Source organism: Aulonocara stuartgranti (genome assembly GCF_965226115.1).
Source record: "Aulonocara stuartgranti genome assembly, chromosome: 16".
NCBI classification, from domain to species: Eukaryota; Metazoa; Chordata; class Actinopteri; order Cichliformes; family Cichlidae; genus Aulonocara; species Aulonocara stuartgranti.
In genome coordinates, this window is record NC_138952.1 from 22,989,039 (window position 1) to 23,003,887 (window position 14,849).

A 14,849-nucleotide genomic window follows, 5' to 3' on the forward strand; every position below is an offset into this window, starting at 1 on the left:
CCATTCTAAGCATTTGTGTGGGAAAATCCCAGTAGAGCAGCACTTTCTGAAACTCTCAGACTAGTCTGTCTGGCACCAACAATGAGTCCAAGTTTAAAGTCACTTGTGTACAACAGTAGAGCTCTGTGGCACAAATGAATAGAGATCCGCAGCCTCAGTGATACTGCTCATTTGAAGGAGAACTTCATTGCTGATTTTGCTGATAGTAAGAAGATCATTAGGTGATTATTGCCATTGAAAAAAACCCAAAACTTTTAATTTGGCTAATCAAGTAATCAAATCATGACACACACTCACATATTGTGTTTTCCAATCCTGCCTTGATGCAGTCAAAAACCTCCTGGATTTCCATTAACATTAAAAAGCATCGGCACCCACACAAAAGTTGGGATTTAGAATTGAAGCCCCATTGAATGGGTGGCGTTTGCAGATTTATACACTAGAGGACGCTGCAAGCCAGCAGCTGTTCACCACATAGGCGGCAAAAGGGGAGTTGGCACATTGTTCTCTCAGGGTTGCAGCAATAAATTGCACTAAACCTACAATACTTAAAATTTCCAAGAGATGGCAATAGAGGATCGTGGTGGATCGCACTTCCATCAGGCACAGGAGTAATTATACACACAGATTGAAATCGACAGGGCCCCCCATCACCGCTCAACTTCTCAGAATTCAAATGACTTCATGAATGACTTAACGAGGAGCAGGACGCGTAGATCATCTTGCGGTTTGTATATTTATTTTAAAGCAACTTCGTTTGTAAAATATAAATACAAATTATGAGATATTTTAATTACAAAGTTAGAACAAAAAGAACAAACAAACCCAAAACAAAACAAAACTGGACACACCAAAAATTACCTTACTGCAGTAGCCTCCTTGTTATGTACAAGCTGTGCCAAGGGGTGAATATCAACATTATCTTAAAACTTTATTATACAATTTTGTAGTTTGCATGTTAAATTACAGACTAAACAGGAAGCAACATTTGAACATCCAGAAAAAAACCCCAAAAAACAACAACAACAGAAAAGCCCCTGAGGCTCAAGCGAGCACTAAAGTCTGAGGAGGGGATGGCTGGGGGGAGAAAAACAGGACATCATGTGCTTCCTATAAACACAGATACCACATTCAATAGCACAGCCTCGGTACTATTCTGTACAACTACACACATGCGCAATGTGCCGCGCGCTCACGCACGGCATCCAGTTGCTGACAACACGCTTACGCTCTGTTGCCATACAAAATCTTTCAGAGGGGCGTGTGAGCAAAAAAAAAAAAACTCTTGATATTATATATTTATTTATGTATATATATATATATATATATATCTATATATTTATTTATACATATATTAATTTATAAAAATAAGACCATTATTAAGTCTATTGAGTCACAAATATATTGATCCTCAGTTAACAGAGGGAAATGTTTCAGCAGCCCATCAGCCAGTAGGTCAGTCCATCTGTACAGTGCACCAGTGCTGGTCCAGAGTCGGGCCGAAGCGCAGGAACTAAAGGTCAGGCTAAGGCATATCGTCATAACCCCTGCTCGGTTCTAAAGCAAACTGCAGTCGATAATGATCAAGGTTCAGTGGGTCAAAGGGTCAGGATGAGCCCAACTTTTCCACAGCCTTGATTTTGTCCTTGAGTTTGTCACCGGGGTGATCCCAGCGGTCGTCCAGAAACTCCAGCGTGGAGCCCAGCAGGGCTGCGAGCTCTGCGCTGTCTTCCACCAGGTCCAGCAGCTCCTTGCTGTCGGGATGGAAGCCCTCCAGCTCTTCTGGGCAGGAGAAGAGCTGGGACAGAGATGCTTGCCGGTAAAACTCCGCCTCCGCTACCGTCACCACCTCCATGTGAGGGAAGGCCTGCCGGAAACCGCGAGCGGACATCCGCAGCCGACGGAGCACATCGGAGAATAGCAGCCAGTTTTTTGGCCTGAAAGAGAATAATTAACAGACGTTTAGGAATTTAGGAAAAAACAGAGTTGAAAATGTAATCTGCTTTTGAGAATAATACTCACCCCTGGGAGAGGGACACCTGGATGTTGTAGCAAGGCAAAAGAGGTCGGTCGGAGAACTCGAACTCAAACACCTCCCTTTTATCATCCTCATCTTCATCATCTGGACCTGGGGCGTCTGCTAAAATGTCATAGACACCGCCCTCTTCAGTAGACTCTGGACACAGAAAAAAGGAAAAGCACGGATCGTTTTTTAGTGAGCGTCAACATTACCATAAAGCTGCCTTGCCTAAAAGAGGCCAGTGCGACGTACAGACACTGATGATGTTTAAAAATAAAGACTTTGTAAGCACTAAAGGACACACACGCAGAGTGCTGATCAGTACTCACCACACACAGCGCTGCCATAGAATTCCCAATAAAGCCCTGGGTCGTCATCTGAGCGGCCCTGAAGGTCGGCAAAATAATCTACGGACAGAGGAGAGGAGCGAAGCCTGTTATTCAAGAGCCAAAGCCCTGGGGACAGGCAACGAGGCAAATACAATTGCCCTTGGAGAATACAGCAGAAAAATGGATAAAGAGCGCAGGAAAAAAAAGAGGAGAGAAGGAGGAGGAGGGTGAGGGGGAGTGTCAAGAGAGAAAAGAGAAACAAACAGAGCAAATGTTTTTGGGGGGAGGAGGGGAGGACGGGAGGGCTGATGGTCAGGGGCCAGCGGCTCTACCACGGGGGAGGAGAGTGGCTGTCTCCGCTGGGTTAGAGCTGGCTCAGTGCAGAGCAGGCCTGCAGACTGCTGCCAGGAATCAAACAAGAACCACACACAGTCGCCGAGTGCGCACACACACACAGAGCGATGGAAACAAACAGGCAGAGGGAGCTGGATAAGCACACCCAGCGAGAGCAAAGTGTGTATTCAGCACATGCGCGCGCACGCACACACTTGCAGAGTGAGAGCTGGGCTTTGTGCCAGTGCTGAGGCGTGGGGCGTCTGGCGTGTGTTTGGAGGGATTAACGGCCTCCAGATGAGTGGGACCAGGTGGAGGGAGGGCAGCAATCGCTTGCACTCGCTCATTTTCTCCGGTGCTCGATCTCCCTGCCGACATCGATCCATCCACCCGCGTTCTCTTCAACATTCAGCACCAGCTTTCGCAGGCGTCTACCTACTCGCATAAACCTCCTCCTGCCACCTGTTTTATTTTCGCCTCCGTTCCGCGATCGTCTCTCCTGCTCGCTACGAGCCCCCGAGTGTCTCTCAGGCAATAGCTTTTAACTAGTTCAGGTAATGCCAAGCAGCTGGCTACAGGGGAAACGTGAGCCTGTTTGTGTGTGTGTGTGCTTTCATTTCCTCCTCCTCCTGTGCACAGATTCGTGTTGACTCAACCCGAGTACAAACATCAAGCCCTCACAACACACACGTCAGACTGTAGCGTGGCAGCCTTGTGAAAAGACAGGCGCTCACATGCACACGTACAAAAGCAGAGTCTCTAGCCAGAGCAAAGCCCATTTCCGCACGTACGCTGAGCAAACACAGTTGCCGTTGCTAAGTAACCAGATAGAGGAGCTCAGAGGCAGCAGCACGCACCCTGGCGGGCTCAGACTCCCTGTCTAACAGGTGGTCGAGGGAGGAAGGGAGGGGGAGAGGAGGGGTAGGGAGGTCGCTGGAGGGGAGACGGGGATGACAGCGACGGACGTGTCGAGCTGTAGTTGGGAGGATTTGCGGAGGGGGCCTCACACCAACAGGTTGCACAGAGGTCAGAGCGCTGAAAGAACAGCAAACAAGCCAAGATGGGAGCTTTCGGGAACCGGGCTCGTGACCGATCTCTTTAACAGTTTACCCTTGCCTCACCTTTTGATGGCCACACTCCGGTGTGCCTTCTGGTTTTTGTTTTTTTGTGTGTGCGTGTGTGTTTTTTGAAAAAGAAATCCTTGCTTCGCGTTGGCTTTTATTTCCCTTTTCTAGCATTGCTGAGTTTTATGATCTGTGGTCAAAGGCACATTAATATTCAAATTTTGTGGCTTTTGCATTTCATTTTGTCTGCATGAGAGAAGAAACATTCTACCAACTTTAGCTCTTACTACACTGCGATTTTAATAAGGATCTTAAATTAGGTATTAAGTAACCTTTTTTTTGTTAAGATCCGTTTTGTCTTTCTTCATATTGCAGATAATTCCTACATATGATGGCCTAACTCAGAAGGCTTTGTTTGCAAGCCATCTATCACACGTGCCAAAATGAGACTCAAATGTAAGAATCTGAAGTCAAGGACTCAATGTCAATTTCTTTCTTTCATATGTAAGAAAATCACATTTACCAGTGAGGAAGCGCTCCATGCTGTCGCTGTGGGTCATCTTGAGAAGGCCACGGCCAGAATACGTTGCCAAGGTGGGGTCGGCGCCATAAGACAGCAGGACTCTCACCACGTCCAGGTGGTCGTTCTCCACGGCATCGTGAATCGGTCTACACACACAGGGAAGTAAGTTCATTGATTAACTATTGGAGTGGTTTTCCAGGATGAGATTAGGGGGGAAATTGCATTTTGCATCATATCTTTACAAATACATATCAAATTAAAATTATAAGAGGGAAATGTCTTCTTTACCTTCTTCAGAAAATATTTTAAACTCGGATCCACATATCCTTCAAAATCTATGGATAAAATTTATACATGGTGTGGAGGATATTTTTGGGAATTCACTTCTGATCAAACTTACAAGAACGATCTATATTTTCCTTTTTTAGATTTTCCCTAAACTCAGACGTAGCGAGACATAAAGTAAAATGAAATTCAGATTTATAAGACTACTGTTGTTCTTACTGCAGATGCTGCAAATCTCAAAAGCAAAACTGCATGGGCAATACTCCTGTAAGACCTGAGCACAGTTTCTTAGAACAGACCCCCCAGTGTAAATTTTAATAACACTGCAATGAAAGTACTAGCCTTCCCTTTCCAAAAGTGCAGCTAATCAGCCAAATCACTGCTCTTGTACAATAATGTAAAATAAATCCCAGAAATTTTAGTTATGAGAAAGCTCGCGTCACTTTATTGATGGCCAAGCCCTGGTTTTCTTTATTCGGGAATTCATGTAAAACCAAAAAAAGAAAATCCCTACATTTCTGCATTTTCCTAAGAGGGGTGTTTATGTAACCGTTGGTGTTTGTGATCGAGTGTGCACGTGCATGAAAGAGTTTGTTTACCTGGTGCCGTCCTGAGCGCTGCAGTTGATGTCAGCCCCGTAATCCAGAAGGTGTTGGACTATGGTGAGCCAGCCGCGGGCGCATGCCTCGTGGAGCGCGCAGTAACCGGCGTAATCTCTGTGATTCACCTCACACACTCTGTTCTCCAGACAGTACAGCACAACCTCCTAAAAAAAATAAAAGAGCCAACAAAGAGAGCAGGGCTTAGTGTGTGAGCATCTGCGAAGCAAACACTGCGAGAGCAGCCACACAAGTCAGATGCATGCGCAAACAGTCCTTCCCTTTACGGTTCCTGAGGGAGAAAAATGAAGGAAAGGATGAAGGAAAGGAGGAACTGAGTGTGTTTCCTGTGCTGGACAAACATACACGCTCGCACACAAATGCTCCATAATACTGGAGCTGGCGCCAAACACATCGAGGAGACCAAGTGTGACTCAACTGTATTTAGCCTGCCAGATTCTCCTCATGCACGTGTGTGTGTGTGTGTGTGTGTGTGTGTGTGTGTGTGTGTGTGTGTGTGTGTGTGTGTGTGGGGCATGGTTGGGCCTGGACGCTGCTGTGGCAGCCAGTTACAATGGCTGGGCTCTGAACACAGCATAATGGAAGCGGAACAAAGAGATTTGATAGCGCCGCTCAAGAGCTGGAAGCGTTTTCTCTGGTCTAGGGCTGTGACAGTTGGAGGTCCAGCACTAAGTAGTCAGACTGGTTTTTATTGGACTGGAGCAGCGTCTGCTGCCATTAAACAGAGACGAGCCAGAGAGACAGAAAGCAGCCTAAAAGTGTGTCGATACAGGGCCCGTTCGAGTCAGACAAGTGTGCTTTTTTTTGTTAGTTTGTGCACTTTTGGATAGGCAACTTAGTGTGGCACTGGCTATTACTAGTATTTGTAAACCCAAATAGATATATCCAGACGTTAAAATAGCTTTGAAATCCAATATGTCCTTAAATTTGCATGAAATGAGCAGTTTTGTGACCACGAGTGGCCCGTCTCCATGACACCAGTAAATTGTCCTTTCACTTTTGAGCCTGTGAAAATGGAAATGTCATGTAGAAATATAGAAAAAAAAATAGCTTGAACTCGTTAACATTAACACAATATTTGTCTTAAAACCCCTTGAATTAAAGCTGCATACATTTACATCTTTATTGCTATGTTTCATATCAATTGTAGTGGTATATAGAAGCAAAATTATATATAAATATATAGATTTTTTAAACTTATGGATCCAACTGTAACCACACACACACACACACACACACACACACACACACGTGACTCTTATATCCAGACACATTCATACCCTGTCCTGCTGACAGTCCTGTGCCGAGGGGAGCAGAGCTGCTCATCTGAACCTGGGAAATGACTCCAAACTTCCATTTCTATGCTAATTCTAGGCTGCCATCTAGTCCAAGTGTTTATCTCTCTCTCACTCGCGCTTTCAGAACAGGGTGGCTGGAGGGAGGAAGAGGGAAGGAAAGGCAAGCGGAGAGAGAAAACAGACTGACAGAGGGACGAGCAGAGGGTTAGAGAGGACGCGGAACGGGACAGACGAGAGGCAACACCCCGACAGATGACAGATAAATGAATCTGTGGATGAAATCTGCCGGGGCAGTCCTCTGGGCTGCAGCTGATAATAACAAGAGATGAAGGGGTGGTGGGTGGCGGTGTGAAAACGGGGAGGGGTGAAAGGAGTGATAGAGCGAGCGATCGGACGAGCCAGAGAGGCGGGAGAGATAATGGAGAAAGAGAAGGAAGAGGGAAAGCAGGCAAGGAAGAAGTGCAAAATAAAAAGAGGGAGAGAGAGAAATGAGGGAAGGTGGAGAGACGCTCCAACTGGTTTTCTTTCACTGCCAACGCTCTGTTTGCCTGCTGGAGAGAGATTCAGGAGCACTGTGCTCAAGCTCCCCTCTGGGGGATTCCACTTGCTGTGTGTGTGTGTGTGTGTGTGTGTGTGTGTGTGTGTGTGTGTGTGTGTGTGTGTGAGTGAATGAGAGCAAGTGTTAGAGAGACTGACGGGTAGAGAGTGTTGATATGCAGCTTTCCTCGGTCTGTGTCTGTGCGCTTGTGTGCCTTTTTGTGTGTGGCTGTGGAGGAGGCGTAGCGCTAAACCTCCGGAGCCGTGTTTAATATCGCTGGGAGAGAGCGAGGAGCTTAGCATGAGAGCCCCGGCTTCCCGCCAGACAGACACACACACGCACTCCTCCGCAGTAAAATGAGACACCCCTCCCCTCCTCCTCCTCTCGCTCTTTCGCTCCGTCCTCTAATCTCCCTCTCTAGAATGCTTCCCTGCGCTCGCCTGCAATCAATGCATCACTCAGACATTTAACCCCTCGCGGCTCGCAGAGTCCTCGCATACAGCACATGTGGTCATGTCGAGATGAATCACGTGCGCAGATGCACGAGTGGCTTTCCTTTGAATGATGAAGTCTAGGCAGCAAAGTTTGTGCGTGCTCAGAAAAGTGAAATGTGCGGATGATTGAGTGCATGTGTAAAGTGTGCGTGAAAGCCCGGCCCTCCTAGAATGGCACCGCTGGAGGGAGACGGGAAGCCTCAGTATGCAACTACTCATGATGTCAGTCAGACTTAATCTCACACTCAGCCACACATATGCTATTTAAGCCAATTTAAAAAGAAGAATGAAAAACAGGAGGATGTCCCATTCTCATCAGTAACCTGCACATTAAAGCTTCTCCACAGGTGTCTTTTAAATGGGTACGTCCACACTAATCCAGTTTCATTTTAAAACTTCTGCTTTCACATCCGCTGTCCAAAATCTTCGGCCGGTTTAAGAGCCCCGAAAATAAACCTATGGAAGCTCTGCTGACCCAACCTTTGTGTGAAAATAATGAGATATTGTTTTAATCTGGACAAACAATGATAACGCAACACCCGCGTTCACTGATCAAACCATAACAGCTAAGCTTGCGTACTTTTCTTTTGAGGTCGTCCTTCTTGTGCCAATGCCAGTGGCTTTTACTAACGATGAAAAATGGTCCTGCCACTGTCCTTACATTTTCTCTGCAACACCGCAAAGTCTGTTTTGGTTTTCTTGTTGCCGCTTCTACCTTCCACCTCGTTGGTAGTCCAGGCGGAAAAACGAAACCTTGTCTTGAATTTCGTCAATCCTGTTGTGCCGTTGCCTGCTGCACATGCATACCCTGTGGTATGCGAATGGTCTTGCAATAACCGTTTACAGTTGTGTTATTGTTTACCATATTCTGTATATTAGACATAGACGGCCCAAAATGTTTTGCTAATAACCAGCAGGGGGCGACTCGTCTCGTTTCAGTCGAGTTGTACTGAATCCTCAGACCCTCATGCTAACCGTCTGATGATGAAATTTACGTCAAGTCCCAAGCAGACTCGGAAATATAACCCCTGCTTTATGCTTCTTTGAAGTCCACCACTTTGTGAGCATGCGTAGCTGCTGCACTGTAATGTAAATTCTCCTTGCAGTCACCAAAAGCAGGTAGACGCAGACGCCCCCACGGAACTTCACACTCACCGTCTGATGATGAAATTTATATTACTTGGACCCAAGCAGGCTTGTGGATACGGAAAGCATAATCCTTTGTCACTCAGAGATTAGTAGCTATTGGTATTTCGTTGGATCAGAAGATGACAGAGTGCAAATGTAAGTTTGCAAAAAACGTTGATGTTACGTCCGAAGCTAGTTAGCAATCTTTTGCTAACTAGCTCTAGTTAGCAAGCGATACTGCTACTACCCAACAACATGATGGTGCGAACCCGCCAAAGCAGTTGTCATAGCTAGCTGGCCTGCGACGAGTAAGCTAACGACCCTAACGACCTCAGCTTAAAATTGTTTAGTTAAAGAGATGTGCAGTATTAGTCTGTTTAATGAAATGCAATACAGTTAGTGTGATAACGTGTTAAATTTTGGACTTTTTGGTCTGTAGTTCCATCAAAGGTCAGCACTGTCGGGACTGCTTGCCATCGGTCAAAGCTGAACTTTAAGTCACTGTGGATGTACTTTACCACAAAAACCACTGATCACAGTGATTTCATTTTCCAAGTTTTTCCATCACGCTTTCTGGTCCAACTACGCACTTAAAATGCAATCCAGTTTTTTCCTCTTTGCTTGGATCATACATGGATTTGAGGAGAAAAATCAGAAGCGATTCATGGGGAGAATAAATGACAGATTGCACCTTTATCTGAGCTTTCAATGGGCAGAGAGCTGAGGGGCCCCGAGCCCCAGCACTAGAGGGATGAAGACATCCGCAGAATCTCTGCTCATTACCATTTCAAATGCTCGGAGAGCGAGGGAGAGCGAGAGAATAAAAGGGGAGTGAGGGAGGAAGGAAGAGAGAGAGAGAAAGAGAGAGAGAGTGGGCTTTCATGTGCAGAGGCACGGATTGCAAAACTAAATGAACGTGAAATATGCACAGTGTCGGCCCGGGCAGCGAGAACAGCACGGAGAAGTGCATGTGTGCTAAAATCGCATGCATGAGGTGATTCTGCATCCTGCATGTGCCGATTTACACACAAACACGCACACAAAAAAGATGCAGCGGTGTATTTAGTGGCTTGTGCGTGCATGAGGAGACACTGAATTTGCATGTTCAGGTCTATGTGGGTGTGCGATAGCGAACGCCGAGAGTCGCCTTGTCTGTGTGGCATATGGAGAAGAAACATGTCAGGATGCCTGTGCATGTGCTTACTGGGTCAGAACGTGCGTGTGTGCGTGCGCGCACGTATTCCGTCGCATGCTCATAATCGGCATGTGAGCTGTGTTCGTGTGCGTGCCTCCGTCTCGCAGGCCCTCATATCTCTCTGCCTGCATGTGATAAGCCCAGAGCTCGCGGCGCTTAAACACCAGCGTGAGACAAGCGCTGTACGCATCTACAGGCTTGTATGCAAGTGTGTGTGTGTGTGTGTGTTAGGCTTTATGCATAGTTGGTGTGTGTGTTCCTGAGCACGTCCTTGTGTGTGCATGTGTGGGAGCCCCAGGGGCCTGCCCCAGGCTTATCGCACACAGGCAGTGAGAGACGAGCTTCCTGAGAGAGAGAGAGAGAGAGAGAGAGAGAGAGAGAGAGAGAGAGAGAGAGAGAGAGAAAGAAAGGGTGGGAGAGAGGGGGTTGTTTGCGCAGCGGTCAGTGCCTTGTTTGTGTAGTCTCAGGTTTTCTCCTCCCTCCTCCTTCATTCCCTCTCCACATGCAGAGCGCAGGAAGGGAAAAATGCGAAGGGGGAATGAAAAAAAAAAAAGAAGGAGAGGGAGGGAAAAAAAACGTTCGAGAGAGACGCATAAATCAGAGAGACGAGCCAGCTTCTCTCCAGCACGGCTGACTGAACCCTGCTGCTGCGCTGCACCCTGTTCGTGCGCGTGTATCTGTGTGTGTGAGAGTGTGTGTGTGTGAGTGAGAGAGAGCGAGCGAGCGAGCCAGGGAGAAAAACAGCCGCCGCCACTGCTAACCACAGTCACCACGGCACATTAGAGGGCCATTAGAACGCGATTATACTCCCAGTGCTTACCTCTCATTCACACTCTCGCTCTCTCCCATTCAGACTCACACACATAATCACTGACACACACACACGCGCGCGCGCGCACGTACCTCATCATCATAAACGTGTCCAAACACACACACAACCATAAAGCAACTCATGAATGAGCAACAAAAGAAACCCACACCTATTTACAGTTTCTGAGAAGATTCCTCTGCTGGTGATAAAAATTATCACGCACGCACACAGGCGGCATCAAAGGAGATACCGAAGGAGTGGACACGCATACAGGAGCACACACACACACACACACACACACACACACACACAGAGAGAGCAGGAATCCGCAGCTCAAGTAGCATTAAAACTACTCAGATCAATAAATCAATTTGTAACATCTGTCAACAAGGGGGAGAAACGTTTAGGCTCGCGAAGAGAAACACGGGGGATGAGGGAGAACGAGAGAGCGGGCCATCCAACTTTAATTAAAAGCTTTCGGAGCAATGGGAGTTGCGAGAGAGCGAGAAAGAGTCGGTAAAATATACACAAGTCTCATTCTTTCTTGCGTGTGGGGAGAATGAGGATCTGGTTTAGGAGCAAATGATCGGCAGCAAAGAAAAAAAAATCTCCCGATGCTACGGAGAGGCAGCGAGCATCAGTCTGCGCATAATGATCCCACCGATCCCTTCATGCTGCCTGCGCGTGCTCGTTTCTGTGCGTGTGTGCGCGCCGGGGTGTGTGTCACACTTCGCCTCACGGAAAATTAATGAGATGTGAGAGCGGAGCGAGGCGAGAAGAGGGGAGGCTGTGTGTGTGTGTGTGCGCACTTGTGGGGAAGAGGAGGGGTGCCAACGACAATCTGAGTCACAAAGAGAGGAAGAGAAAGAGAGCGCTGAGAGGAAAGGGGGGGAGGGAGAGAGCGGAAACCTGAGAGAGAGAAAGAGTAGAGCGGGCGAGCCGAAAAGATGGAGCATTTGAAGTAGAAATCGCGAGTGAGGGCGAAATAGGAGGAAATCATACAAGAAGGAAGAAGAGGAAGAATAGGACAGATGAAAGAAGAATCTCAAAAACTCTGAGAAGGGGAAAAAAAAAAAAAAAAGAGTAAAGCGACGTTTGGCAGAGTCACAGACAGGAACAAAGTAGGTGGAGAAAATGAGCTCAATTTAAGAAGGGAGAGAGAAAGCGAGAGATTTGGAAAAGACAAAGTCTGAGGGTGTAAATTGCGAAGAGAGAAAGCAGATAAGAAGGGAGGATGACTTCGACTGAAGCCTATTACCTCGTAGCCCAGTCGCGCTGCTCTCTGAAGGAGCGTCTCCCCGGCGTTCTTGTTCACAATCAGCCGACGAGCCTCTGGCGGGATCGGACGCACCACGGAGGGCTCGGCAGGGGGGGTTCTGTGCAAGCCCGCCGGCTCTGGTGGAACACCGCCCGCTCTGTCATTAGCCTGGAGCTGCAGGGAGGGTGGACAGAGCGCGGTGGGGGAGCAGGGCTTGACTGGAGAGCAGGGATAATGATTAGGAGAAGCGGCTCTCTTCCTCGGAGCGCTGCACTGCTCACTCAGCTGAGGAGAGAGTGAGAGATGGGGAGAGAGCGTTACAGTCCCTGCCACGAAGCAGACGGGACATTGACAGACACACACGAGCACGAGCATCCAAGGGGACAGGGATGAGACTACGCACACGCGCACGGAGGGAAATTAAAATGTGCATCCATGCACAGGAAATGATATCCACTTTTTTAAATAAGTTAAAAGGAGAATCAATTAAAAAGGTGGTTTAAGTATTCAAATCAGGGCCCAAAATTCATACTGAAATTTGAAGCTCAAATCTGTTCTTAAGCCATGTGTTTAGACCCCCCCACCCCACTTATCCTCACATGACTTCCAAACTACCTCTTTAACAGCATACCTACTCTATATATACACACACTCAGATAGATTTTTTATCAACAACATCTGTGTTTATATATGACTATTGTGTCTGGGAGATACGCTATGCATCGCTGAAAACACACACACACACACACTCACACACAAAGCTTTCACGCCCTAAAACAGTGCAGGTTGGCACGCCACTTTTCTTTAACTGCTAAACCAACAGAGCCCTCTGAACACAACACACGAGAGAGGGAGTTGCCTGCTTGAGTGTGTGCGTGTCTGACTGAGTGTGTGCGAACACTGCGAGCCCTCTCAGTGGAATTCCATGTCGAAGCAGCTGTCAGGCTGAGGAGGAGCAGGGGAGGAGAGCAGCACGGGCGGAAAACGACTCGCCTTCTTTTTTCTTTTTTTTTTCCGCTCAATTTTTCCCCCGTGCTCTCCCCCCTCCCTCCTCCTTTTGAACTCGGCGTTTCAAACGCTCAGTCGTAGCTGCCACATTCCTCATTGTGCGAGTGCGAGAAAGTGTGCGTGTGTGTAGCTTTGTGTTCAGGAGTGAGTGTGATATATAATTGCTCCAGGGTTTTTGAATGCTTGCGAACACGCAGACACTCGCACCCCTGTCTCTCACCTACCCACACACACACACACACACACACACAAAAAGATGACACGCGTTCGACAATTAAGGCCAGAGACACAAACACATGCATGCGGGGCCCTCCGCAGGGAGCCGCTGAGGGCGCGGGGAGGTCAAAGCTCCAGCAGTCCTCTAAACATTGTAAACATACTTCCTTCCTCAGTCCCTCCCTCCCGTCCCCAGCTGCATAATCAGAGGCGCCAACAGGCATACTGAAACAGAGTCTGCCGCTGCAAACATCCAGACGCCTGCGTCTTGGTCGCACTCACCTTGTCATCCTCAGCTTTTCCCAGCTCAGTCCCGCAACGCTGGCCCGGGCTGCTGGCGGCTGCCTCTTTCCTTTTCTCCCTCTCCCGCTCTCGCTCCCTCTGGCTGGTGTGTTTGGTCTTGCACGGCCGCTTGCCCTTGGGTTTGTCCGTGTCACTATGGCGACGGACCTTGAGGGGAGGGGTGCCTCCCACGGACTGTTCTGGGGCCGGAGAGGGGGGGCCCCTCCTGGACTCCTTGAGGCCACGGTCACCTGAGAAGGGGTTCGGCGGGTGCGCTCTGTCCTTCAGCTGGCTGGGGGGGAGGGGAGCGACGGCAGCAGCTACTCCTGGAGAAGGAAAAGAGGAAGGCAGAGTGAGCGAGTGCGAGGATAGGAAAGTATTGCAAGGCCATCTCTCACCCTCTGTTGGTTTATTAATGAGCACACAGAGCTGTCTGGGAGCGCAGCATGCCTGCTCGCCCAGGGAAAAAAAAATTATAAATAAAAAACACACACTCTCGCACGCAAGCTCGCATAAACACCGCTATAGTGATTCCTGTGCACTTCTTCACTGCAGCAAGGACACGGCTAGGAGTAATCTCCTTAAACAAATGTGGCACTGTCTGGTTTCAGCCTCTTATAGTACATATTTACACAAAAATAAAAAAGCTGCCCTTGAAACCTCAATGTCGAAAAGCTTATTGGAAATACATTTGCTCCTAAGGATCGTTGCAAACCCGCTTTAATCTACTTGGCGATCTGGTCTAGGTCTGATTTCTGCTGCAGTACAACTTTTAGAATAACAATTTAATAACAGCAATTTGTTGCAGAGACAACAGCTTTTTACAATGCAATATCCTTAACAGGCAGATTCATGCATTTCATGTGACTAGTGGTTTTCTGAAGGGGAAAAAAAAGAAAAAAACAACACACAGACACAGTGGAATAACCACAGTCATTATCAACACAACCGTTGTCACAGTCATGAGAGGTGAGAGGTAATTAAATAAATGTATATTATTTAAAAAAAAAAAAAAAGAATCAGTGCCCAGTAATGGTCTGTGGTTTCTACAGAAAAATACTCAAACCCTCTTCTGCTTTATTCACTTCCTTTAATCTCTCCACTGCTCTTTTATTCTCTCTTCTGCCTCGGAGACGCCATTTTGCGTTTCTCATAAGGGAAAGCCCTGGCTTTAGTAAGACCCCTCTACCTCACACACCCAACAAAGGGGAAAGAAAAAGAAAATCATTGATCACACATTAGTCACACTCCACCTGCCTACACATACCTCCACCAGCCACTTCCCCTCATTTGCTTTTTAATCGTCCTCACAGAGACCCCGCTGTAGATCAGCTGAACATGAAAGAAAAAGCCAAAATCTTTGCGCACCGGGAGGGTGGTGAGAGGCATTTTATCTTGTGGTTCTCTGCGTCCCCCCTTTTTTTTGATTCCTCAAGCCTTTACCCTG

General features: G+C 47.6%; 1 protein-coding gene across 3 annotated transcripts in view; it reads right to left on the bottom strand.

Annotated features, from left to right (window-relative positions):
- Positions 1–717: 717 nt before the first annotated feature.
- The window catches only part of bcor (BCL6 corepressor), a 31,611-nt gene continuing 17,479 nt past the window's right edge, over positions 718–14,849 (bottom strand). For all 3 annotated transcript variants that reach the window (XM_082508900.1, XM_082508898.1, XM_082508899.1), the window contains 7 exons: positions 13,403–13,728; positions 11,897–12,181; positions 5,154–5,320; positions 4,270–4,415; positions 2,350–2,427; positions 2,023–2,176; positions 718–1,937 (listed from right to left, as the gene is read on the bottom strand). In XM_082508900.1, coding sequence (XP_082365026.1) covers positions 1,607–1,937; positions 2,023–2,176; positions 2,350–2,427; positions 4,270–4,415; positions 5,154–5,320; positions 11,897–12,181; positions 13,403–13,728 — 1,487 coding nt within the window. In that variant the 3' untranslated portion in view covers positions 718–1,606. The remainder of the gene's footprint in view (positions 1,938–2,022; positions 2,177–2,349; positions 2,428–4,269; positions 4,416–5,153; positions 5,321–11,896; positions 12,182–13,402; positions 13,729–14,849) is intronic.